Source organism: Gopherus flavomarginatus, chromosome 8, assembly GCF_025201925.1.
Source record: "Gopherus flavomarginatus isolate rGopFla2 chromosome 8, rGopFla2.mat.asm, whole genome shotgun sequence".
Taxonomy (NCBI): Eukaryota; Metazoa; Chordata; order Testudines; family Testudinidae; genus Gopherus; species Gopherus flavomarginatus.
This window is the reverse complement of record NC_066624.1, coordinates 87,064,016-87,091,802: the sequence shown is the minus strand read 5'-3', so window position 1 is coordinate 87,091,802 and position 27,787 is coordinate 87,064,016. Positions and strand designations below refer to the sequence as shown.

The window sequence follows — 27,787 nt, the reverse complement described above, 5'->3', positions numbered from 1 at the left end:
TTATGAATGATGGGATTGTTTGGATTATAGATTTCCCAAACAATTTAGTACACCATAACTAATACAATTCTAAAGCTAACATGTAACTAATCCCAAACCAAGACTATAGGCATACCTAAACCTGCTGGTCTTAATGAGCATAAAATATTACATTTTTTGAAGGTACACAGAATATAGACCTTTGCCCTGTAAAAACAAGCCTACCTGCTGATTAAATGCTGAATTTCCACCTGGCATAGGTAAACTAGATGGAGCAACTTGAAGTAAATCCAGAGGAGAACCTGGATTAATGCTCTTACTTTCATTTGTGGAATAGTTCCACACCAAGGCACTTGGGCAACAGAGAGTTACAGTCTGCAAGTGACAATGTAAAGTAGTTAGAAGTAATCTCCTTTGCAGAACATTTGCAACAGACAACCAAAGCTAAACACCAACAAAAGGAGATAGTCTCTTCAACTAAATCACTTCTGCCTCACAACTGCAGTGAAAAGGACTAAAAAGAGGCCTTTGCAAAACCATTTGCTTTTTAAAACAGGGTGAGAAATTAAATTAAAATGGTATTTTCCTTATTCATTATTAAATTGAAAATTGCATTTAAATATATACTTGCTCAATTTACATTTGTATTGCTTTCATACTGCCCTCAAAGACACCACTGAAGGCTAATTTCCATCAGACACTGCCTATGAAACATGAATAACTTCTAGCAAAATAGGTGTCATTTTAGGGCTTCGTTTAACAAGAAAAGGCATATGTGAAAAATTAAAATTTATGTCATTAATTAAAATATGCTTTCCTATCAAGATTTTAAAACACAAAGAAGCCATTCAAATGCACTTTATTTCTAAGTAAATCTACTGTTCCTTAAAGGTGCTGGATGACAGGCCTGAAGACTGATATCCATTTATAAACCATTATAAAAAGGGGTATTGCTATGTATCTAGGATTAAAAAACCTACAAGGATTAAAAACCACTGAGTGAAATCATGTTCCACTGAAGTCAATGGGAGTTTTGCCATTGACTTCATTGGGCACAAGATTTCACCCACCATGAGGGTTGTTCATCATCGAGGTATAAGCAGGAACTCTAGGTTGGGTTCCTGTCAGCAACCCATCCTGCTCTAAATTACTTTCAGAACATAGGAAAATTAATTCTAAGTTACTTCTGAGCATGCCACTCTGTTTTCTTTTGCCTTGGTGGTTTGGAAATTTTTTTGGTGAAGGAGAGATGGATCTTAAAGCATGATCTGAAAAATATCTAGAGTAAGGTTCTTCTCAGCTTCTTTGCAGAATGTGTTCCGGAGTCCTGGGTTGAGTTGTTGAGACGATCTACCTCCAGCTCTCCCAAATCCAGATCTGGATTCCAACAACAGTACCCTGCTAAACAGGTTGCCTGAGAAGTGTCATTTGAAAATAACCTGGGCATATCTCATTGACAGCCTTGTGAATCAATACCAAAACTCAGCACTGATCTGGTGATACAAGGAGAACCAGTGCAGGTAGCAAAACATAAGATAGTCTCTTTGGACTGTTACACTTAGGAAATAAGTCACTGTGTTGTTTACCAGCTTTATGAATTTGTCTGTGCTAAGAAAGAGAAAGAGCACGAGCACATGCGGCAATAATCCAATATGGAGGCGACAAACACTAATGGCAGGTCCTTGTCCAAGAGGAATAGGAAGAGTCTTGCTAGCTGGGGGTGGAAAAACTCTTATAGCTGCAATTTGATTTTCCAAGTCAGTAAGGAGTCCATAGACTTTGCATTATCCTAGTACAGTCACAAGCTCTTGATGGAGGAAGAGGTGCTGATGTTCCCATTTACCTCCTTCATTTAGCATTAATTCAGCGTCCCCTTTGTTCAGTTTGAGCCAGCTGGTCTTCATCCAGGCTCTCAATTCCCTCAGGTGCCATGGCCTGTGAGAAAGTGATGCCTGAGAGATACATAGAGCTGCATGTCATCAGCATATTGTTGGCATCACAAGCCATGTCATCAAGTTGATGTTAAACAGAAGCAGAAATAGGACTCAGCTCTGAGGTACTCTGCATGTCAGAGCTCTTAGGGAGAAGCAGCTGCTCATCATAACTGAGCCTTTTTAGAAAGGAAAGAAGTTATATTAGCCTAGTTCTATCACCTCTTGCCAGCACATATAAATGAGTTACCTGCAACTCATGATCAATAGTGTCAAAGGTGGATAAGAAAACAAGTAGCATGAGTGTCATTGTCTCACCTTAGTTCATTACCACTGGGACTTGTCTATCAGTACGACCCACGCTGTTTTCACGCTGTGCCAGGCTCAAAAAATCTAGGACATCTTCTGAGGTTAGGTGCTGCCAGAGTCAGTGCACTACCACCCTGTCTTTGACCTTGCTCAGGAATGAAAGGCTTGACGCCAGGCAGAAATTAACAAGAGTCACTGATGTCACGCACTGGCTTCTTGAGGACAGGCCAGATTACCGAGCATTCCAAAGTGCCTAGCAGAGTGCTCTCCAAGGGAGGCTTTGATTATTTCTGCCAGCAGAGGGCTTCTGTCTACACAATATGTGCCAACATGGAGAGTAGCAAGAACAAGCTTCTTCCTGCTGTCCTATTGATACCTCTCAGTCATAACCTGGAGAGGCCAACCTCATGTTCATTGACCAGGCTCATGCAGATCTTCATCTCTTAGCTGAAATTGTCAGAAGTACCAAACCTACTGGTGGTTTTTGTGATATGGCACCTATACATTAGGAATGTGTCTGACACCACTCACTTCAAATTGACCAGTGAGCAACCATGAGATGGTAACAATAATTGTCTCAGACAGATATGAAATAATGACCTATACATAGAAGAGTTTTTATCCCATGACCAGACTCATAAATCATCAAGTCCCCACATATATTGCAATAAGAATTGTTAGAGCCTTGAAAACATCTACCTACCTGCAGCATACAACTCAGTCCATAAACTAGAGGACGATGTTGTGGGCAGGAAAAGAAATCTGAACAGGCTAGCTGTACCGGGCTCACCACAGGACCTGTTGCAGTAGGACTTGGAGCTGTTAAAGGAGGATTGTTTGGTCCAATAATCATGTGAGGTGAGTGTGCAGCTACGAGGTTAGGAGTATCACTTAGCAATAAAGACAGTCGTCTGGCACAGAAATAAGCAAGGCGACGGGATAGGTAGGCTGACTGAACAAACTCTTCAGAATACTGAAAAAAAAATGCATAATATAATAAGCAAGACAGCCTTTTCAAGGTGCTCACTTTCACTACAATTCTGATATCTAACATACATAAATTAGAAGGGATCATCTAATTCACCTAGATCTCTCAGACCAAAAACGTAGTTGAAACACTAGTCTACAGTTCTGACTCTAAAAAAATCTTCTGCCCTGAAAGAGCATTTTTGGTCCTGTTTTTCTGTTTAGAAATCCTAATTTATGTATTCAAGGCATGAGGAATTTTGAAGCATTAAAACTGTAGTTTAGTCCAAATACAAAGCATCTGGAAAAAGATTTCAGTACATTTTATAGGTAGAACACTAGTATATAAGCAACTTTTTAAAATATACTGAAGAGCACCAAATAAAAAAAAGTTACCTGGGATATTTTAAAATATAATTGTTTTCAAAAATAACTATAGCTTTAAACTATGTTCTGTACCTGCAACATTAGCGGTAACAAGAGTTTAAGAAGTTCATCATCAGCAGGTCTGATTTTTTCCAGAACATCCAGTATCCATGTCAAATACTCATGTCTTTCAAGCATTCCCTCCTGAAAGAATTTTTTTTTAAATTGCATCAAAATTAATTGGAAGCAGCACACAAGAAGCTTTATAATTTTGTTACAAATGCTCCTTTATAATGCAACTTGGTTCTGATCTCCTGTCTCAAATGGAAATGATTTTAAGGCTTGATGATAAGACCCTACAACTCTCAAATTTTTTTCAAAATTAGCCTAGAAAGAAAAATATGCAAGAGCAAATGCTACTCACAAAGCCCAGTAGATGAAGAAAGCAACCATGAACTGGAATGAACTATGCACATAGTTCAAATTCACCAGACTGTCTGAATCCCATCCCCTTGGCTGATTCACTACCATGACAGCTCTAAGCCTGACTCCTGGCACCAGAGACTCGTTTCTGTCTTGGTTCCCCCTTCTCAGACCTTCAGCTTGGCAGGGTGTACACACTCTCCATGAACAGCCTCTTGCTACCTTTCGTGATTTACCCCACAACAGAATTCCTTTTTACTGTTATTTTTAATAATCAGACTAGAAAGAGGCACTTAGTGGCAGGTCAGGCAAGTTAGAGTGCACAGTGGACCATGCAGGAGGAGAGCAAGGCTGAACATCCAGGAGGGGAACTCCACAAAGTGCATTCTCCATGGAGCAGAAAACTAATTCAGCACCAATTTGTTGTTCTTGGTTTTTGAAGACTGACAGTGTAGTCTAGTACTCTGCAAATGGGAAACCAAGTAACCTTCAAATGCCAGGAATGGATCCCTGCATGCGACCTGGCTTTAGTCTCATACTAATTGTACAGTGGTTAGTCTATAGAAAATAGCTATTGTAGTCACACCTTTTTTTTTTTAAACTTCTTAGAAATCAAAATTATTTTAACTTACAACAATAGAGACACATAGAAACAGTTACTTTACAATAACTGGTTATTTGAGATGTATTGTCCATATATATGCCACAGTGGATGCAAATACGCCCAATACACCTGTGTTCAGATTCTTTTGGCCAGCAGTATGCATTGGTGTGCAACGGTTGCACTCTGAGTGTCCTCGTGCACTGAACATAGGCATAAAGAGCAGGATGGCCTCAACTATCTCTCAATTCCTTCCCCCAATACAGAATCCAGGTGTTATCAGACTCCGCAGGGAAGAAGGGCGGGTCATGGGACATGCATGGACAACACATCTCAAAGAAGCAGTTACTGTAGGGTAAGTAACAATATTTTCTTTGAATACTTGTTCATGCATATTCCACTGCTTGTGGTTCACAAGCAGCAGCCTAGATTATTGGAGGTGAGTGCTATCAGTCAACTTAAACAATGGCTACAGGTAGGCCATTGGCCTCAGGGATACTAAAGCCCCTCCTATAACTTTCATTCTTTGACTTGGAGTTAGTACTGATTTTTCTTGACTTACTTGTTGATCTTAGGGTTCCCAGGTGTTCGGTTTTGGACCGGAACAGCCAGTTAAAAGGGGACTCTGGTGGCTCCAGTCAGCACCGCTGACCCAGTCAGCCTGTTAAAAGTCCAGTCGGCGGCGCAGGTGAGCTAAGGCAGGCTCCCTATCTGCTGTGGCTCCGCATGGCTCCTGGAAGCGGCAGTATGTCCCCACTCCAGCTCCTAGGCATAGGGGCAGCTGCGGCCAATGGGAGCTACGGCGGTGGTGCCTGCAGACAAGGCAGCATGCAGAACAGCCTGGCAGCACCTCCACGTAGGAGCTGTAGGGGGGACATGCTGTTGCTTCTGGGAGCTGCCTCAGGTAAGTGCCACCCGAAGCCTGTACTCCTGACCCCCTCCCGCGTCCAACTCCCTGACTAAGCCATGATCCCCCCCCACCCTCCAAACCCCTTGGTCCCAGCCTGGAGCATTCTCCTGCTCCCCAGCCCCACTGCAGAGCCTGCAACCCCAGGCCAGAGTCCTCATACACTCCTGTACCCCAACCCCCTACCCCTGCCCTGATCCCCCTCCCACCCTCCAAACCCCTCAGTCCTGGCCTGGAGCACTCTCCTACACCCCTAACCCCTCATCCCCAGCCTCACTGCAGAGCCCACACCCCCAGCCAGAGTCCTTACCCCCTCCTGCACTTCAACCGCCTGAGCCAGCCTGGTGAAAATGAGCAAGTGAGGGTGGGGAGAGCAAGTGTCAGAGGCTGGGGGGCATGGAGTGAGTGGGGATGGGACCTCAGAAAGGGCAGGGCCTCGGAGGAGGGGCAGGACAGTGGCAGGGCAAAGGTGTTTGGTTTTGTGCAAATAGAAAGTTGGCAATCCCAGTAGATCTAGTAGCCGGTATCAAGTGGTCAGTCCTGGGGTTGGAGGAGAGGAAGATGATCAGGAACAGTCAACATGGATTCACCAAGGGCAAGTCATGCCTGACCACCTAATTGCCTTCTGTAAGGAGATAACTGGCTCTGTGGATATGGGGAAAGTGGTGGATGTGATATATCTTGATTTTAGCAAAGCTTTTGATATGGTCTCCCACAGAATACTTCCCAGCAAGTTAAAGAAGTATGGATTGGATGAATGGACTATAAGGTGGATAGAAACCCTTGAGCAAGGGGTTGGACTAGATGACCTCCTGAGGTCTCTTCCAATCCTAATTTTCTATGATTCTATGATCTAAGGGATGAAAAGTTGCAATCTGTAGTATGGAGTGTTAGACCTGTCAATGCAACTTTTGCAAACGAGCCAATCATCTAAACGCAGATAAATCTGAACTCCTTGTTTCCCGAGGTAAGTCCCCACTATTGCCAGGCATTTTGTGAATACCCCTCATGCTGTCAATTGGCAAAATGTCCTGGTATGGGAACTGCACACTTGTCATCTCAGATACCTTCTACAGGCAGGGTAAATAACAATCTTGGAAGTGAAAGCTATATACAGTCACGTGGATCTAGAGTTGGAATTACCAAAATTATAGTTATCCTGAACATGTACATTGACGTGTTCAGTTGTCCCAGGTCCTGAAAAAGGTGCCAGCCCTCTTGCTTTCTGGGATTCAGAAAGTAATGAGGGTAAAAGCCCTCCCCATGCTCTTGAGGTACTTCTTCCACTGTTCTGAGATATGGCAGTGACTGCACCTCCTGATGTAGCATGCTGTCCTGAAAAGGGGTCCCTGGAAAGGGGTGAGTGGGGCTGCACAGTAAGCAACAAAGCTCAGACAGTGCAAATCTGACTCACAGCCACAGGCAGTGAGAAGGAAGGAACTGAGGAACAGCTGGGGACCCCCCTCCTGCATACCCTTGGTTGGAGGCACAAGGACACTCAGGCCATAGGCATAGCCCCCAACAGACACTGCTGGCCAAAAGAATCCAAACTCAAGTGCACTGGGTGCATGTGTACCAAGAATGGAATATGTATGGACAAGCACTGGAATCAAATACATGCTGAAAATGCATTTATGGAGGCCACAGTGTCTAATGGGCTGAGGAAGTGACTACTCAACTAAGGGCTCAGAGAATCTTGAGCTTTAACCCTGCTCAAGCCACAGTCCAACACATACTATCTGACCTCTTTGTGCTTCATTCATACAATTTGGTCAGAAAACTAGGCTTATGGAAGGAGCACCCTCTGCTCCCCTATGTGCCCCCCCACACATACACATAAAACCTCAAGTTACAGTTGAGCTGAATTACACTATCCTATTATGAACAAATAGCTCTTTCATTACCATATATGAAGCTACAAGTTTGCTATCAGGAAGTTGCACCTGAATGAAGATATTAATTTGCTCATTATCTGTTTCAGTGACTGAAAACGGGAAGTTTGATAACAATGTGCATTTCTTTCTAAATTAAAAGGTTTAAATCCACTTCATGCAAAATTAATCAGTGGTAAGACAAGGAAGTTGCAGCTTTGTCAGAGTGACAATAACTGTGCATACGCCAGAGGCATGGGAAAGGAGACCCAGATTTTCAAAAAGGATTTCTATTTTGGATGCCTCCATTTTTTGTGTACCGCCTCAGAGACCTAGTAGTACATGATCCTCAGTTGTACTGAGCACCCAAAACTCCAGTAAAAGAACCATGGAATCTCTGAAATATCAGGCCCTAGATCAGCATTTCTCAAATGCAGCCACTAGGGGCTTTTCTTGCAGCCACAGCCTCCTGGACTGTGATGGGGTGGGGGTTAGGGAGGGGTGACAAAATAGTGGCCCCTCCCCCTCCCTGCTGCTCCTGAATGCCCCACCTTGGTGTTGATTGCTGGGGCCACCAGCAGCAGCTGGTCTCTGCCCCCCTCTGGAGACTCCTGGGGCACAATGCGGGAGGAGTAGGGAGTCAGTGAGTTCCCCACCTTCCTAGGGGCAGTGCGGCTCAGACTTTGGCCTTCAGCCCCTGGGTGGTGGATTGGCAGGCTCTGGCAGCAGGGCTTTGGGCTCCAGCTGTGCGGCAGCGGACCCCAGGCTCTGGCCACGGGGCATCAGGCTCCAGCCCCACACTGCCACCCCCAGCCCCCAACTCACTAAACCTCATTGCCACTGGCTCCTGCTACCTTCCCAACCATCCATCTAGGCCTTAATTTGTCCCCAAGCTTGCCAGGGCTGAGTAAGTGTGCTGTGAAAAGCAATACTTGTATTTTTGTTAATATCACGTTTCATAACAGACTTACTAACTAGCAATAAATAAATTACAATGAGTTGGAAGTGTATATGTGCATATTTATTTGTTTTTCCTAAGGCTAATTAAGTATTCTAGTGAAAAGTGTGAGAGTAGCCACCAACTCTTGCTGGTGGCCACACTCTGAGGCCACCAAAATATTTGTCCTTAGAACCCCTATCCCAGATGTCCTAAACCAGGCACCCACAATTAAAAACCAGTTGAAAGTTTTCTCTAAATCTGAATGCATTTAACCTCATAAATCTAATACAGAGAAAACTTAAAACAATATCATACCTAGCAAATTTTAACAAAACATGCACAAATTGTAAGCTGCTAATTGCAAATTATGAAAGAGCAAGCAAAGTGCCAAATTACTTCTAAGTGCATTTTAAAATTGGACCCTACCTAATACAGTCATCCCCAAAAAGGCACTTTTTACAAGGTTACCTGGAACAGATAAAATGTCAACTTTTCATTATATTCCCACTGCTTCAGGGCTTGTTCCACCTCTTGAGGCATAGCAACCGAGCCATTGCCTTGGTTTGAGGACACATGATAAAATTCTGCAATCTTTGCCAGCTGCTCTCGAAGGTATCTGGTTGAGATTTGAGTCCATTCTATGAAATAAGTTTACAGTTAAAAATTGACTTATCTTTCTTTTCATGTGATGGTGTATTTGATTCTTCATAGTAAAAACACAACTTTTCAATTACCTCTACAGTCAAAATACCTTTACAAAACATTAAGCAGCAACAGTCTGTATAACACGATTCTAAACTAGTAGGTTGTGTGTGTGCACACTTCTCCTGTGCTTTGTTTTCAAAGTGTACACACCAGGAAGTATGTAACTAGTGTAAGCAGAGTCAGGATGAGCTCTACCCTGACATCTGGTGGTGAATAATGGGGAGTGTTGAAAGGAATTTCAGGTATTTGCATTTGCACACCTACCCTGCCTAGCATAGCCCTCAGCAGCCTGGGATGGTTACTTTGACAGCTGTGGGATCCCCAATTTCTTTGTTATTGGGGCAGAAGGAGTAAAGCATTGTCACCCTGATTATGTGAATGAGGAACTATGAAATTGCTTTATGATAGAGAATTTCACCATCAATGAAGTAGCACTCACTAGACCAGGGACATGGGGGCCTGGCATACCAATTGCACTTCCTTCTCTCTCTCCACTGTCGAATAGCAGAGCTAATTTTAATTCTATTAGAAATCTAGCTAGAGGCTGCTGAGCTGAATTCACTTTGGACCAATGGTGCACCAGCACTGGGGCTCCCCTATTACAAGCTGAAATCATTAAGAGCTGAGATCACTGAGTGCTGTGTTAACTAGTGGGGGAGCTTGAAGATATATCACTAAGCAGCTGGCAGAGCAGTCTGCAGGACAGTTGGAGCAGTCTAGCGCAGCAGAGTGGAGCTGAGCCGTTTGTGGGGACAGCTGGTGGAGCGGAGCATCTGCTGGAGTGGAGCAGTGTGTGGGACGGTTGGAGCGGCCCATGGAACAGCGAGTGGAACGGGAGCAGTTTGCGGGGATGGCTGGAGGAGCGGAGCAGAGCTGTTCGTGGTGAAGGCTGCAGCAGATCTCCTCGGAGAGACAGGGCAGTCGGCCTCGGCCCACGTAATGTGCGCCTTTACACCCTGTGTGCCCCCTCCATTTCCACCCAGGCTGGGGGGATAAAACTCTTCAGATGAACTTTTGAACTCTGGGGTGATTTGGACTTAAGACCCTGAGGGGAAAAAGGACATTGCCAAACATACTTGGAGGTGGGGTTTTTCGCTCATGGTTTGTGTTATAATCCTGTTTGTGGTGTTTCTCCAACATAATGCCACATTGTTTCCCTCCTTTATTAAAAGGATTTTGCTACACTCGGACTCCGTGCTTCCAAGTGGGGAAGTATTGCCTCTTAGAGGCGCCTGGGGGGGGAGGGGTGGTATGTAATTGTCCCAGGTCACCGGGTGGGGGCTCGAGCCAGTTTTGCATTGTGTTATTGAAATGGAACCCCTGGATACTGAACCTGGTCCTTGTTGCTGCCAATTCAGAGGAGCAGAAGGGTGACACTTGCATGCTAGTGTAGCGAATGTGTCCACCTGTAATTTAGAGGTACAAATACCAGCTACGACTTTAGGGACTCATCCATCTGCTCCATCAAGGCTCAATATTCAATCACAAAGCAACCTTGCATAGAAGTGTACGAATCAATATACTACAATTAATTACTTCGATGTGGAGTCTTACTTTTTCCACACAAAGAATTATAACAAATAAAACTAAATAGGATTTTACACCAGCCAAAATTATTGGAAATAAAAAAAACTGTTCTTCTTATAATGCTTTGAAATTGATGTATAACAACTCTGATTTTAGTTTTTCTCTAGAACATACCCTTCTTAGAGCAGTTTATTAGGTCAACAGACTGGCCACTGAAGTGTCAAATGTATGAAGATAAAACTTCTTTGAAGGTTCTCAAGTCAGACTGACAAAGATGCAATCACAGATTTGAGTCATCTTGCACTGCTCATCACATAGTCAAGACATTAACAGTAAGCATTAGTGCTTCTCTTAGTCTCATCCAACCAATGAGTCTACAGTTCAGGATGCTTTAGTGGGGGCAGGGAAAATTAGTACATCAAAGTATATCAAAATCATAGGGGCAGAAATCCACCCACTAGGTCACCATTGGCAACCTCAAAGCATATAAAGATCAACTTCAATTCATTCTGTATCTCAAAGAGCTAGTGACACATTGCTCGTGCCACTTGTCAGAACTGCCAATACAACTCTAGATCTCACGTTTATTTAAAAGGCCTCTGTCCAAAACCTTAAATCAAAATTAACCAACAGTTATTCAGGAGCGCCCAGTCCTCGCAGTCTCTGTTCACTGTACACCTACAGACCGCTCTTGGTGCACAACCACTTGAGAACCACAGGTCTCCCAGGCACAATTCTCACTATCTCAAAAAGATTCCTGTTAAGGGCATCACGAGCACATAAAGATGTGTCATCTGTCCTTAGCTCCAACCTCTAGGTATAACATCTGTCTTACCACATGAACCCTGCAAGTGCTCGGAGAAAGGGAAAAATAACCCATAGACCAATCCAGTCTGCTGCCGCAGAAGATTACCATGTAAATCTGCAAATGGCCACACAACTCCACCTGACCATACATGAGAGACTCTTTTGGCACTTTCTTACATACAACCTTACTACCTGGGCCTAAACCTGATCAGATGTTCCCTGACCAGATGGTCAGAGCCAATAATGATTGAGCTAAGGGATGGCTGTGCTGAATTTCAAAACTGACTTCAGCAGAAGCTATAGCAAGTGCTGGGCCACTTGAGTCTACACATAAGAGAGAGCAATACATAAATAATATTGTGCTCCTCCTTCATACACAGGACAGAGATGGATATTAAAACCTTGAGCCACCACCAACTTCACTGAATACACTTAAAAGTTCACCCTCAAGCAGCTTAAGTCACAAAATACAGGTTTGATTATATAAAAGCCTTTAAGGATTTAAAAAAATCTATTCTTTACTTGTACAATGTATCCTGCAATATTTTTATAGGATCAAATGTCTGCTAGTGCTTTACACAGAGGTTTGAATGCAATTTCCCTGACCTGGATTATTCATTCTCCTTCAGACCCACAAATGAAGTAAATGGCTTTTTAAAAAACCAAGTAGGAAGGAGAATTTCCAGTTTCACATTACTGAATGGGCGGGAAGCTACTGAATTGGGGAGGGGGAGTAAGGCAGGCATCCCACTCCCTGGGAGATCTTTCCCAAGGATTTGTGGGAGACAGAAAGCAGAGGTAGCAGAGCTTCTTGCCACACCCTTTAGTCAGGGGAGTGGTCAAGCCTTGATGGCAAACTCAATATTCCAAGCAAACTTTTAGGGTGTGACCCAAACCCTCCAGTTTTAGCCCACTGGAATTTTGCTAACCAAAAGAGTAAGTTTCCCATTACTTTAATCTCAGCACTTTTGGCTACTCAAAATATGACTCAGATTTCTACTAATAATATTTTTATTCCTTTTTGTGGCATGTCCCACTGCCCTGTTGAGTTTACCAAAACAGCTTCTTCCATTCACTGTACCTTTTCTTGCTTTAGAAAATAGCCATTTTTTCTAACCATACAGCTAATAGCTATGGAGAACAATTTCTCCATCTAACCTTTGTAGCACTCCTTTTAAAAGGCTATGCCTCAGATTTCTACCCCAACATGACCTTTTTTTCCTCCTTTGAAATGCAGATACCTCAACATAGACACGTAAAACGTGTCTGAATATGAATTTAAATGCCTATTTTGAGGCACTCCAAATTGAACATTTGGCCCCTAAATCTTTCCTTCTAGCTCATTACACCCAAAACCTTGGGTCTTCCTGTTGGCAGTTGCTCTTGTCTAAACTAACATTTTCACTTAAGTCATGTGGGCCATTTGTTGAACCTTACATTAATATTTGTAAAGTCTTTTGATGTCTTGCCTTTCAAAAGCCAAACACCCCTCTCATCTTGCAGATTCTGTCCTTTGTCTGACTTGCACACCTCACAGGACACAATTAAGCATTTATCATCTGTGCACATGTACAGGATTTCTGTGAATACAAACTACCACCAACATCAAAAGCTCTGATCTTGCCATATGCAGAACAATGCTAAACAAAGTTAATTAATCCACCACCATTTACCTCATTGAGTCTTTCGTTCTAAAGTTTAGAGTGAAGTGAACAATATAGTAAAAGGCTTTGTGAAGTTCTGCAATAATGATCCAATTGCTACGTTTCTGTCATTCTTATTCAGATAATCTCAGAAATATGGACCCAGTATGAGAGCAATACACAAAATATGGTGGAACTTTTCTTAAAATTAGTATAAATGAAGGAGTGGGTGGTAGCAGGGTCTACATGGACAGTTGATACGCGCATGCTAATGTGCTATAGATTCACATCGCAGCTTGCTGCACACTAACTCTGTCCAGACAAACCCTAAATTAACGTGGGGTGATAATTTAGGTGAAGGATTACCTACCTTAGAATTCCTCTTTTCCATCCTCTTAACAGTACAGCTGAATTTACTAGAGATATTTTTAATGTCCCAAAAGAGACAAATATGTTACAGGGTTATGTTTAATCAGCATGCAACATATTTGAGAATAGCACATTTTTCTATGAATGCATAAAAGCACTGCTTTGACGGTCTAAACCTGTTTACTATCAAAGCTACAGAGACTCCCCATATGAAAGGCTAAAGTTTTCATTGTGATCAGTATTTGATCCTCAGGCTTTATATTAGCTTGCTCATCTTTGAATCTTTTTCCCTGAATTTCTACCATCAATATCTATTGGAAGAGTTTTCTCTCCAAAGCTAGTGGCTTGCTACAAAATGTGTAGTAATTTTCAGTCTTGTTTAAGCATAAAACCACCATATAAAAATGTTTAGTAAATATTTGCTTCCAAACACTCACTCAATTTTCTAAAAACTATTGGAAATCCACCATCTCACACTTCTTTTCAATGGCACACTGTAAAAGGATAATTTTCCCAAGGCAATTTATTACTAGTACCTCAGTGCCACTGCGTTAGAAACCATGGAGCATGAATCATTTTCATTACTTAAGGCACAGACCTGAAACATTTTGAAGACTGCCAAAAACTAATCAGTGATGTACTGTATAATTATTCTCAGAAAGCTCTAAATAACCTTTGCAAAATAGCAAACTTGTATGCATAAATGTAATCTTTAGCACCCATTTGGCACATTCAGAATGAAATCTGTGTTGGAACACTAACATAATACTGAACCAAAAAGTAAGTGCATTAGCCTTAGGATTGTCCTGCTATCTCGTTTCATTCTGATAACCAAGTGCCGCCTCCTTCATGGAACTGACCAAAGACAGACCTGAAACCAGGAGTATCCGCCCACCTATTTTATCCTCTGACATACCACTGGCTCTCCCCTTCCAGTAAGCAGAATATTTTCTTCACAAATAATGCCTCAGCTGGTGTAAACTGAAACTATGCCACAAGTCAAACCAACTGAGGATTTGGACCATTGCTTTTGCTCAGAAGACTCAATGTATTTATTTTTCATTTTTAAAACAAAAAAAAGTAAAGATAGTTTGAGAGAATTCTTTGGTTTAAATGCAGCATTACCAATATTCATTCTAGGCTGAGAAGATATGCCTTTAGTACTCAAACCTAATCCAGTGTCGTTTTTTTATCTCCCTGGGATAGCATGATGTGCTGGCTCAACGAAGATCGTTAGCAGAGCTATTCACTGTGATTAGGGAAGCAATAAACTTATTTCTAGCGGTTAATACTATAACTCCTCCTAGGGTCTATCCTTAAAACTGTTTGGAGTAGAGGTAAGAGGATAAAGGTGGGTCAGAGGCTGGAATGGAATTGCAAAAGCAGGAGATGGGAGACAGGTGAGTAAGTGCCTAGGACACTAAGTTCTATACAAACTAACAACAAGTTGGGGAAGGAGAGGAGAGAGTGTGTGACAGGAAAGGAATAGAAAAAAGCAGAAGAGAAATAAGGCAGCACTGATCACAGGGTTGAGGGACAGGACCTAGAAACTCTTCTTCCCCAAATGTTTCTACGTTAAGAGAGAACATGGGTGGGGGGGGAGAAGGGAAAGAGGCCTGCTCCCTCCCAGCCATCCATGACTGCTGGGCCAGCAGCAGACCACATCAGGAGTTGACACTGCCTTCTGCCTCCCTGCTGTTGTGATATAAGCGACTATCACTGGAGGAAGAGGAGAAAAGGAAGGTGATGTGAACTCACATCTAGGGATCCTCTTCTATCAATTCTACAGGGTAAGAAGAGGATCCTACGGCAAACACCTCACGAGCTCCCCAGTCCTTTTCCCTACATGGAGGGGAAAGAGGGCCTGGTTCAGCAAGCCCTTGCCCTACACTCCATGGCCTGGGGAAAGGCAGCAGAGGACCCAATACAGCACCCAGCAGCTGGAAGGGTCATGAGGGGTAGGAAAGACCCTGTTGCAATGCGTACCCAAACCCCAATGCTTGAGGCGAAAGAGAAGAGATTCTGCCACACAAAAAGTGATAAGGGTAAAACAGGGAGTTAGAGGTAGCCATAAGTAAGGTGGTCAGTCCCCCCAAAAAGTTGCAGATCTGCTTCACAGACATGGAGATGAGCTTTTCCTGTAGAGAAAAGGGGGGAACGGAGCAGCAGAGAAGGAAGGGAGAAAAAAAGGCAGACATTTATCCCACCAAAAAGCACTTTTTGTCAGTCACAGACAAAAGGCGCAGACCTCAGACCAGCCAAGTCAAATATCAGGGAGCGATAGGAGAGGGCTCCTCTGCCTGACTTAAGGAAATGAGAACAGAATATGGAGGCATGAACTTAATTCAATGTTTCTGGCCTTTTTACTGTCACTGGGGATGGGATGCGGTCCCATTTCAACAGAGTTCTGAAATGTACTCCAGCAATCATTACATATTACAGAGTATCTGGGACCAAACCTGAACACTGGGTCCAAACACACTCAGACTTTGGAGCATGCCTGATCTAAGCATCATGGCACAGACCCATCTCTACCATTTATTACTCTATCTTAAGAAATCTGTCTTAACAGTGTTGCAGAAACTTTCCTCAAGCTGCAATTGTGTCATCCTTAGATTGCACAGAATATGAAAGGCCAGACCCAAACAGAAGTTTGATGGGAATGCACTAAGGAAAACACAGGACAACACAACTCCATCATTTTGCCAATTCAGTAGGAGACCCTTATTTGTTGGTGACAGTACTAAATCCATACACATGCAAGACAGCACCGTACCAAGGATCCCATCTTTTGGATGAGATGCAAAAGCAGGGTCCTAACTGCCAAATGCACAACTAAACTAGCGTGGAAGTAGACAAAGAACTGACAGGGATTTGAAGGGGATTTCAGTGCATGACAGTCTCTGTTAGCAAGAGTCAGGCTAGCTGTAACCCTAATAACGCGAGATTCGTAGAAGCGAGGATTGTGTGAGGCGAGTGGGAAAGTACTGTGTGAGAAAAATAAGATATCAAGATGATCTATGTATAAACAAAATGCAGCTGTTGCTTATTATTGTATGTAACGAAAGGTATAAATGCTTGCTGTAATTGTTTACCTGTAGAGAGACCTGCTTAGGAGGGGGTAAACCCTGTATCCCAGTGCACTCTCTCTATGCAATTGCTTGAGAATAAAGTATCTGACTTTGCTGCACTCAACCAGAGAGTGAGAACTACGTTCTTCTCCGACACTAGGTTAACTTTGTTTCATTTGCTTTCATTACAGCCACTCTAATAAATACACAGATTATTACATTGTAAACATTGTTTTTCCTCTTCTGAATCTATACCTTTCCTGTGACATTCTATTCCCCAGAGTCTTACCTATTGCTCTCACCTGTTTTCATATTTAGATTCTCGAATGAATATTTTTAATTCAAACACAACACTGTTTTCTGCCTCTGTAGCTCAAGTTCATTGCCTTAGGACAGTGGTCCCCAACACGGTGCCCGCGGGCGCCATGGCGCCCACAGGGGCATCTTAATGCGCCTGCGTCCTGGCCCCTGGGAGAGCACCGACCAAATTTCAGCAGCATTTCGGCAAGGATGCCTCTCGCTGACGTCGCTTGTCACCGACAAGTGACGTCATCGAGAGGCATCGCCCCCGAATTTCGGTGGGGACACCTCTCGCTGATGTCATTTGTCGCCAACAAGCGGCGTCACTGAGAGGCATCACCGCCAAAATGCCACCGAAATTCGGCAGCATTTTGGCAAGTGCTCCACTGCCGCAGTGGTCCTTCAGCTAGCGCCCGCCAGCCAAAAAGGTTGGGGACCACTGCCTTAGGAGTTTGCTGCTACTAATATGCAGTCAAAATACATTCATAGTAACGGGTGCAATAGTATTATATAGTCATAAATTATCCAATCCTAAATTAACCTTACAACACTGTCAAACAATTTAAAAAAAAAAAAAGTGTTCAGATTTAAAGATGGCTTTTTTCAGACTGCCATGACAATTCACTTTGTGAAAAACCCAAACTGCCACAAGCCACAAAAACCTCTTAAAAGTTCTGACAAAGAAACATTCTCCAAAAATCTAGATGTGGTAGTGGAAACAACAGAAGGCTGGCAGGGATGAGGACAGAATTAAATCTGCTTGGATGACTTAATTTTCCTATTTTCTTCTAATGTTGGGAGTTTCTCTAACTTTATCTTTGGAGTTTGGTTAAAGTCTGTGCGTCTCACAGAAAGTGAGATCCTCTTAATACCTGCAGTATGAAGAAGTTTTTACCTAGAACTAGTAGTGCCGTAACTATTTACAACTTCTACTGTAATCTGTATCTCAAATCACAGCACAAACATTAAGCAATCTTCACAACCCCCCTGCCACGTATGACAGAAAGAACTAATTTTTTTCTTCTTAGGCACTACTTTCTCTCTTCTTTTTCCATTGCAACTGCCCGCCCTTCCTTTCAGCCAAGCTCACAACCTTTTTTTTTTTTTTTCTCTCAGTTCCTCTACATTCCTATTACCCAATATCCAAGTAGTTACCAAACCCTACTCATTCTTTTCCAATATCTCCAAATTTCCACTCTTGTGCCTACGGCTAAAGTGCTTGTCCACGCATTGATTATGCTCCTGAATACTTCAAGCATCATCTTTCTGCCCTCCACCATTCTTGTATTGATCTCCCCCACTCCATTTAGAATGCAACTACCACCCCTTGGTCAATATCACCTCACACTCAATCCCTCCACAGACCACCTCTCACCTATCCCCACCCAAATTCAACTGCCCTCCTTACATTATATTCCTGCTCAAACCTTCTCTGCCTGGCTGTTCTCCGTTATTACCACCATCACCTTTGCTCATGAATCCTACTTCACTTCTCTCCTCATCTCCTCTCATCTTCATGCTTTCTCCCCTGCTGACCCCACAGCCTATTCCTGGTATGCCAGGCATCTTGCTTCTTTCAAACCCAGACCATAATAGTACAAATGTCATCTCCAAATTAAATTAAAAAATATATACGCTCAAATAATCCCTCTCCTGGGATTTCTAGCATGCCTCATGTCTTTTCAGATTGTAAATTTCTCAGGCATGGATCACATTTTATGCTGTGTTGCATGCACTCTGGGCACTTCAATAATGAATAGTATCTTTACCCAAGTTTTACACATGGAGAAAGTGTCACGGGGGATTAAATGACTTTACAAGGTCATCCAGACAGTAAGTGAAAGAGTTGGGATTAGAACTCAAAAATTCCTATCCCCTCACCCCATGCTTAGCACTTACACTGAGGTATATGTATCCTGTCCTTCCAATCTTTCTGTACCTTTAACTGAACTGTGCAGCCTCTGTAGGGCCTTACTTGTCCAGCACTTCCTTGCCTAAAGACAGATTTGCTTTTCTTACAGCATGAAACATGCAATGTTTTGAAAAAAACTATCCTTTTTAGTCTAATGATATCTAACTAATGATTCGGGATTTTAAGAGTGCCCTCTCTTTTTTCTGCCCTTTTAACTAAAAAGGATTTTCTATTCACTTTCAAGGACTAACATCCCACTGTGCACAGGAGGGGAGGACAGGGGATCCTACACAAAAATACTTGGTATTTATAACAAGTCAGTTCAAGTTTGCAGATTTTTGCAAATATGATTTTATTTTGTTTGATGTGTTTTCATGTTAGGTCGCTGTTTTGGTCGTTTGTGTTTCCCAGTTCATTTGTACATTCAGCATGTGTCATGTGCTATGACACAATCCTTTCTAATGACAGAAACATTCAAACAACAGTCATTACAAAAATAAATTCTACGGCTCATAAGTCATTTCAGGGCAACAACTCACATAATTTAAGGGCTGTATGACTGAGCCCATGTTTTGCACTTTCTTGCTTGATTTGTTTGAATGACCAAAGCATCACTTTCTCCTTTGTATTTCCAGAATGCTCTATGCACACTGCAGTTTACTTTGTGGAGTGGCATATAAGAAGTGGAAAAAGAAGTGGTCTTGGAACAACTTCAGTGGATGAATTAATGTTGGCCCATATTATGGCCTGGCCACACTTCCAGACAGAATAAGCTACAAGATTAGGTGGGACAGATTAAGGCGTATCTATGGTACAGTGCAAAATGCTCTCCAACACCCCACACCCAGAAAACACTCTTCACGGGTGTGGCACATGAGCTGTTTCAGATTTGGAAAAATTGAAGATGAACAATTGCGTCCTACTTGGCCGCCTCTTTCTCCCCATGTCCTAGATCTAATGCAACATGTTACCAGCATACAAGTAAACAAAAAATACAGTTAAATTCTTTCAACAGAAAAAAAAACAAGCTGAAAGACAGGGTTCTCTATGCTTTTGTAAAGAGCAGATCTATATGAAATTGAGAAGCTCTGAGAAATACGGCAGCAAATAGGCTGCCAAATTCAAGTATAGTCCTTAAAAGACCAGATTAGAGTTACCAAATTTTTTTGGGGGGGTAGGGGGAGGCAATCCAGCAGCAAATGTTCTCAATGGTTCTTGCAGAACTGAGTTTTGCCCTAGGTTCCCTACAGAGTCAAACATTTAGACTCCCTGTGCTTACCATATTTCTTGCTGCTGTTGGATCCAGTGGGGTCTGTGCTGTCCCGAGGTGCACCACCTCTCCTCCTTGCTACAGCCCGCTCTCTCCTCCAGCCAATTCTCCATTGAATTAAGCTGGTTGCCATGTTTTACGTTAAGAGGCACAATATGGGATGTTCTATAAATATACTGCCATTATGCCATGCAAATTCAATTAGCCCAGTGGAAAGAAAAAGCAGCCAAATTGGGTTTATAAACAGCAAAGTTGGGCCCTAAAGGGAGGGAGTAGGAACAGTTAGTAGCACCTAAGCCCTTAAGGAAGGATGTGGAGAAAGGCAGGAGTGAGTGCGGTAGCCTCCAAGAAAACACAGTGGTTGAGGAAAAACAGATTTCCCATTATGTTATTTGCATCATCAGCCTGCCTACGCTAGCTGATAATCCTATCAGGTCCCATCCTTCCCCCACAGTGACAGGCGTCTAGGATTTGCATTTTAAAAATGCTAACCAAAAGAGAAATAACTGGACCCATTATGCCTGCTTTGTGCCTTTTTTCCTGGTAGAAGGCAGACTTAAATCTGCTAGTTGTGGATCCCTCCAGTGCAAGCGAGACTGTAGGTAAATCCATCCCAGCCCTTGAAAGAGAGGGCTCCAACACAGTGTCCATATGCCCCGATGATGTCCAGACACCAGAACAGTCCCTTGGCAGCTAGCATAAGAATGTAAGAATGGCCATACCACTCAGCTCAATGTTTCATCTAGCCCAGTATGAGGTCTCTGACAGTGGCCAGGGTCAGCTGCTTCAAAGGGAAAGAACAGAAGAGGGCAATTTCAAGTGATCCACTCCCTGTCGTCCAGTCCCTGCTTCTGGAACTTGAAAGTTTAGAGACACTTGGTGCAGGGGGTTATGTCCCCAACCATCTTGTCTAACCGCCATCAGTGGACCTATCTGCCAGGAACTTATCTAATTTTTTCGAACCAGTTATACTTTTGGCCTTCACAACATCCTACGGCAATAAGTTCTACAGGTTGACTATGTGTTGTGTGACTGTGTACTTCCTTTTGTCTGTTTTAAACCAGCTGCCTGTTAATGTCATCAAGTGCCCCTAGTTCAGTGGTTTTCAAACTTCTGTACTGGTGACCCCTTTCACATAGCAAACCTCTGAGTGCAACCCCCTCTGATAAATATATAAAAAAGTGTTTTTAAATATTTAACACCATTATAAATGCTGGAGGCAAAGCGGGGTTTAGGGTGGAGGCTGACAGCTGACAACCCCCCATGTAATAATCTCATGGCCCTCTGAGGGGTCCCGACCCCCAGTTTGAGAACACTTGCCCTAGTTCTTATGTTTCACAAAGGAGTAAATAACACTACCCTTTTCATTGTCTCCATACCATTCACGATTCTATAGACCTCTATCATATTTCCCCTTGGTCATCTCTTTTCTAAGCGGAACAGTCCTAGTCTTGTTGATCTTTCTTCATATGGAAGTTGTTCCATACCCCCAATCATCTTTGTTCCCCTTCTCTGCATCTTTTCCAATTCTAATCTAATCTTTCTTGAGATGGGACGACCAGAACTGCACGCAGTCTTCAAAGAGTGGGCGTACCATGCATTTACATAGCAACCTTCTGATATTTTCTGTCTTATTTTCTATCGCTTTCCCAATGTTCCTAATACTCTGTTCACCTTTTTGACTGCCGCTGTACATTGAGCAGATGTTTTCAGAGAACTATCCAAGATATTACTCAAAAAAAGAGAGATCCTGGAGTGAACAGCTAATTTAGATATCATCCATACGTACGTAGAACTTGAATTATTCTTTTCAAGGTGCATTACCTTGCATTTAACATCAAATTTCATCTGCCATTTTACCGCCCAGTCACCCATTTTAGTGACATCCCTTTGTAACTCTTCAGTCAGCTTTGGACTTAAATGATCTTAACAGCGGAGAGAGAGTTATGAATATCCTGAACATCACTGGTCCCAGTACAGCTCCTTGGGGGACCCTGCTATTTATTTCTCTCCATTGTGAAAAATGACCACTTATTCCTACTCTTTGTTTCCTATCTTTTGACCAGTTACTGATCCATGCGAGGACTTTCCCTATTATCCAATGACTCTTTACTTTGCTTAAGAGCATTTGGGTGAGGAATCTTGTGAAAGGCTTTCTGAAAGTACAAACACGCTATGTTGGCATGGGATCTATATGGGAGTGGGGATCCCACCCATATCATTTGCAGTCAAAACCAATGCAAAGAATTCACGTAGCTTCGCCACAACGGTCTTGCCTTCTCTGGGCACTGATTCAGTACCTCGATTGTTCAGTGGCCCCAGTGACCATTTGGCAGGCTTCCTGCTCTGATGTACTTTTAAAAAATGCTGTTAGTTTGTGTGTCTTTTGCTAGTTGCTCTTCAAATCCTTTCTTGGTCTGCCTTATATTTTACACTTGACTTGCCAGGGTTTATGCCTCTTTCTATTTTCCTCAGTAGTAGTTGATTTCCAATTTTTAAAGCATGACTTTTTACCTCTAACTACATATTTTACTCTGCTGTTTAGCAAGAGTGGCCTTTTTTTTTTTTATCTTGGGATATATATTTTGTTTGAGCCTCTATTATAGTGTTTTTAAATAGCCTCCGTACAGTTTTCAGGCATTTCACCCTTGTGACTGTTCCTTTTAATCTCCATTTAACTAGCCTCCTCATTTTTGTATAGTTCCCGTTTTCGAAGCTAAATGCTACTGTGGTGGGTTTCTTTGGTATTTTTCCCCTACAGGGACATAATTTTAATTACACTAGGGTTGCTATTACCAAGCGGTTCAGCTTTACCCTCTTTCAGACCAGATCCTGTGCTCCACTTAGGCCTAAGTCAAGAACTACCTCTCCCCTTGTGAGTTCCAGGATTAGATGCTCCAAAAAGGAATGATTTAAATGTGTCTAAAAATTTCATTTCTGCATCTCTTTCTGAGGTCATATATCCAGTCAATATAAGAATAGCTGCAATCCTCCATTATTATTGCATCGTCTGCTTCTGTAGCCTCTCTAATCTCCCTGAGCATTTCACAATCACCATCACCAACCTGGTCAGGTGATCAGTCCTACTGCTATTCTCTTATTGTTCAAACATGGAATTTTCATCCAGAGATTCTATGGTACCGTTATTTGACTCCATACTTTCTTTCATATATAGTGCCACTCCCCTACCAGCAGGGCCTACGCTGTCATTCCTATATGTTTTGTACCTTGATATTACTGTGTTCCATTCAGTTTCCATGATGCCTATTATATCAATATCCTCGTTTCATGCTAAGCACTCTAGTGCACCATCTTAATATTTAGACTTCTAGCATTTGTACATATGCACTTATACAATTCTGTCAATATTTAGTTACTTGCCTTCATGTGTTATGTTTAAATGGGACTCTTTTACAGTTGACAGTTCTTCACTAGCTTCTATCTGTAGTTTACTCATTTATTTCCTACCCTCTTTACTAGCATACACAGTTTCCCCTTTAATAAATTCATCCCTAAATGATGTTTCCACCCAAACTTTGTTTAGAGCAGCCCTGAAGCTTCTCTAATCTACGCTGAAAATCCATCTGATTCAGAACTATCCCCAGGACTGGAGTTGGGGTGGTTGCACACTGCTTCTTGGTACCTACCCCCGTCTATCTGTGCTCAGAATATGGCAAGCTGATAATCGGTCCTATTTCCAAAGACAGACATAAAATTAAGGTTCTCAGAGGAAAATGTGGGCTTGTAGAATACTCTCATTATAATTATTGTAAACTCAAATATTTATGATCCCTCAGAAGACTATCCTCCAAAGACCCAACTTCTATCGAATAAGATAGAAATGCAACCTGAAAACTCATCTTGCCAGTAAATCCACATTTACTTGTGCCTCACTGGCTGGCACAGTGGGTTAATGTACAAGCCTTTCATCTCTTGAGACACAAGACCAGCTCTTGTAGAGTCAGAAATTACTTCTCTTGATGATTTGTGATGTGTACTGAGGGCAAGGATACATTTTTGTCTTGAATGTTTCTCAGAGCACACTTGTAGAAGAAACCAAAACAACATATTTGTGTGGTACAAAAGTTTGATCAGCATAAGTTTAGCATGGATGTATTAGTAAGAGACTGCCAAAGCCAAGAGTGAGTTATACAGATTATCCCAAAAAATCACTATGAAAATCTTTATAGCATATCAAAATGCCATGTATTTGGTATATGTCACATGTTTTACAGGAAAAAAAACTATAAATATTTCAGTTATAGGAAACAATTCTAGTTTCTATGTTTCATATCACTTTGCCTGACTTCTTTAGTAGCACGACTAAAAGTAGGCAGACTAGAGTTTTTGTTCCTGTTCTAACTCAAATTAGCCAATTGCCAATTAACTAATATGTTTTAAAATACTAATCTAGACACCCTCGCATTTGTCCGATGACAAAAAAAAACTGTAATTTACTTTCGGCCAAAACCTAGGGCAAAACCACAAACATTAATATCTTAGATCAAATGTTTTTGAGTCTCTAAATTATCAGCCTGTGACCCTGTGATCAAGTATTTAAAGACTGTATCATAATGCATATGCACTAAAAAGCTAAATTAATGTTGCATGGTTAACCTCAGATCTGGCATTTCCTAACTTCTGAGTACTGGATTTTACAATCTTAATGTTCTTTTAATGTATTTTTATAATGCAATGTCCATTTCTTAATCAAGTTGATTAACAAGAGTCAATTGATTATAAACTAATGAATTCACCATGAGCAGCAATATTTCCAAAAAATAATACTGTATACGCAGACACCCTCAGTTTGCCTCCTTCCTGGTTTGACTATGAATCTGAAGCACCAGGTTATGCAGGCTGGAAAATAAAATAGCACATCTAGTATTAACAATGCTAGCACCATGCAGCACTACCACAGGTTTTCTTGGTTCCATCTACTACTGTTTTAAAACTTCCAAAATACAAAAACATTCAGAGTTTTTGAAAAGTTGGGTCAGATACTTATTTCTGTATATCCCCATACGAAGGCTAAGTTGTCTAAGATTTTTGCTAAAGGATGAAAAACATGCTTGTCTAGCTTAAAATGTGTTAGTCAAAGCAAAGTTTAGGGGATGAAAACCCACAAATAGTAACTGAAAAAATGTTTGCATGAAATACCAGCAAGATATGACAGCCAGACACCCTACAGGTGCTCATAGCAGGGACACGGAAGTGTTGCTGTATGATGGTGAAAAACAAAGGGCTTTTGCTTTAACTTTGTGGTTTACATTACAAACAAAGGGCAGGAGAAGGGAATCATTAATTTCAGGTACATATATTATTTTATCCCTAACAATCTGCATACTCTCCAACTTCCAAACTGGCTAAATATTTTTTATTTGGTTTTAGTCCCTTTGATGCTGTATTCTAAGGCACAGTTCTAGCTCCCAATTTAAAGTGACATTTGACTTAAAACAGAAAGACAGGGTTTACCAGCTGCACTCAGCAGCAGAGATTTACTTCAGCTATGTTTAACAACTGTTTAACAGTACTTTCAGTATTAAAATTTAAATTAAAAAAATGCTTTCCTTAAACCCTGGAGGTTAACAACTTGACTTAGTATCTATCAAATCCTCTGTTTATCTGCTTAATATATGAACAGAGGTGTGTTTTTTTTTTCCATCTCATCCAGAACCCATTCTGAATTTTTCACCCACTTACAGTAGACCCTCAGAGTTATGAACACCTTGGGAATGGAGGTTGTCTGTCACTCTGAACAAAATGTTATGGTTGTTCTTTCAAAAGTTCACACCTGAACATTGACTTAATACAGCTTTGAAGCTTTACTATGCAGAAGAAAAATGCTGCTTTAAACCATCTTAATTTAAATGAAAGAAACACTGAAACTGTTCCCTTATCTTGTCAACTTTTTTTTTAAACTTTCCCTTTAATTTTTTTAGTAGTTTACAGTACTGTACTGTATCTGCTCCTCCCCTCCCTTCTTTTTTGTCTCTGCTGCTGCCTGATTGTGTACTTCCAGTTCCAAATGAGATGTTTGATTGATCAGTTAGTTCATAATTGTGGTGTTTGTAACTCTGAGGTTCTACTGTATTTTGTCCTGTCTCATACCTAGCCGGGGGTTGGGACTGTCTCTTTGTCATTTGGCAAGCACAGTGCCTAGCACAATACAGCCCTGATTCTTGACTGGGGTTTCTAGATGTTACCATAATACAAAGAATAAATTAGTACAAACCCGCAAACAAGGAAGTGGCAGGAAGAAGCTAGAGAGAGAGAGGATTTAAGTAAGGGACATAGTGCTAGAGTACAGAAGAGAGAGATCCGCAGTGGCATGGGCCCTGAGAAAATAGAACATGGGTAGCGGGAAAGAGATGGACGATGCAAATGATTTATGCCATTTTTCTGATCTGATATATGGCTATTTCCCCCAGGAGCAGGTTTGTTCTAATTATGATGTATGTTCTGGTACTGCCTAGGAACCACAATCAGCAGCACCATTCTGGTAGGCACTGTACACACAAGGAAGGGAGAAGACAGTCCCTGCCCGAGAGAGCTCACACTAAGCTATTCTGACAACACTGAGAAAGACATACAGGTCAGATCTGGATCAGGCAGCCAACCCTCTCTGTACACACACAAAATCTGACATGAAATGTAAGCTCTCCAGCCTTGATCAGCCTGCAAATATGTTTTCAAGTTGGAGTTCAGCAGGAAGACATAAATTCTCCATTTCTCTTGAAAGAGCATACCGTTGTCACTGTTCTTGAAAGCTCTTTAGATTTTCATGTTCACATACATGATACATTCAGTACTTGGCCCAGTACTTCTGGTTGGTGCCAGAAGGTAGCATTCATTTCACCAGTGGGGGTTGAAAAGTGCTCCCACAATTATTTAAATATAATTATGCCTAAAATATAAAAACTTTCAAATTTCATTTCAGATTTTTCAAAGTAACAATTCAATTCACTCCAGGATGACATTCATCCCAGCATACAAGGACCTCTGGCCATTTAAGCCTTTAACTTCATAATAAGAGGAACTTGAATGGCCACAGACCCCCTAGGTGAGCTTTCTACACTGGGATGAATGTCAGCAGCTGATGATTAAGATACAGTATATTCTTTTCAATAAAGTGATTAGAGATTTGGGATTTGATTTGACATGTGGAGAGGTAATTGTATGGGGCAATATTTTATATTTTATAGCGCTTTGTATTATTTGACAATTTGGGGAGGAGTGCAAGCCAGGAGAATAGAAATCCTAATGGAAAAAAAAATAAGACTCCTATTAATAAATGATTCTTTGCTATATACTTTCCTAGCAACACCAGAACACTGAACAAAAGGAAGAATTCCATTCAATTATTACAGTGCAGTTAGACATTAGAATTCTTGTTCATTTACCAATATTTGGATCAGTAGCCTGACGTTTTTTAATTTTAGCTTCAGAAACAGCAGCATAGTAGGCACATGTCATCTTGATCAGCCACGCTGCTCGCAGTAGTGGCACAGAATATTTTGCTAAATAAGCAAAGACATCCTCCTTTTTACTGAGAATAGGAACCTGGAATGAAACAGAAAATAAATGCTATAGCAAATCCAATATAACAAAATTGTAAGGAAACCAGCTTGGGTTTCTATAGACCTTGACTATTTAGTTCTAAAATACACCTCAGAAGGAATTTTATGTTAATCCATAAACTCAGGAGATCATCTAACTTTTTGCATGTATGTGGAATAATTTTGTAATGCATTTTGAAGCAATATCTAAGGAGGAAAACAACTCATACTGTTGAGTAAAGCATGAAAGCTCAGCTTGCAGACCCTGGTATAATAATGGCTGCTTTTATGATCTTTGACATTGACTGGTAGAATTTTTTCACACAGTATC

At 41.7% G+C, this 27,787-nt stretch overlaps 1 protein-coding gene across 2 annotated transcripts in view; it reads right to left on the bottom strand.

Annotated features, from left to right (window-relative positions):
- Window positions 1-27,438, bottom strand: part of MED12L (mediator complex subunit 12L) — a 276,235-nt gene extending 248,797 nt beyond the window's left edge. Inside the window, exons 1-5 of one of the 2 annotated variants that reach the window (XM_050965783.1) lie at window positions 27,301-27,438; window positions 8,762-8,931; window positions 3,645-3,755; window positions 2,923-3,192; window positions 205-354 (exon numbers count right to left, since the gene is read on the bottom strand). In XM_050965783.1, the coding sequence (XP_050821740.1) occupies window positions 205-354; window positions 2,923-3,192; window positions 3,645-3,755; window positions 8,762-8,931; window positions 27,301-27,373 (774 nt within the window). In that variant the 5' untranslated portion in view covers window positions 27,374-27,438. The remainder of the gene's footprint in view (window positions 1-204; window positions 355-2,922; window positions 3,193-3,644; window positions 3,756-8,761; window positions 8,932-27,300) is intronic. The other variant, XM_050965784.1, reaches the window with a different exon arrangement.
- Between the last annotated feature and the right edge of the window lie 349 nt (window positions 27,439-27,787).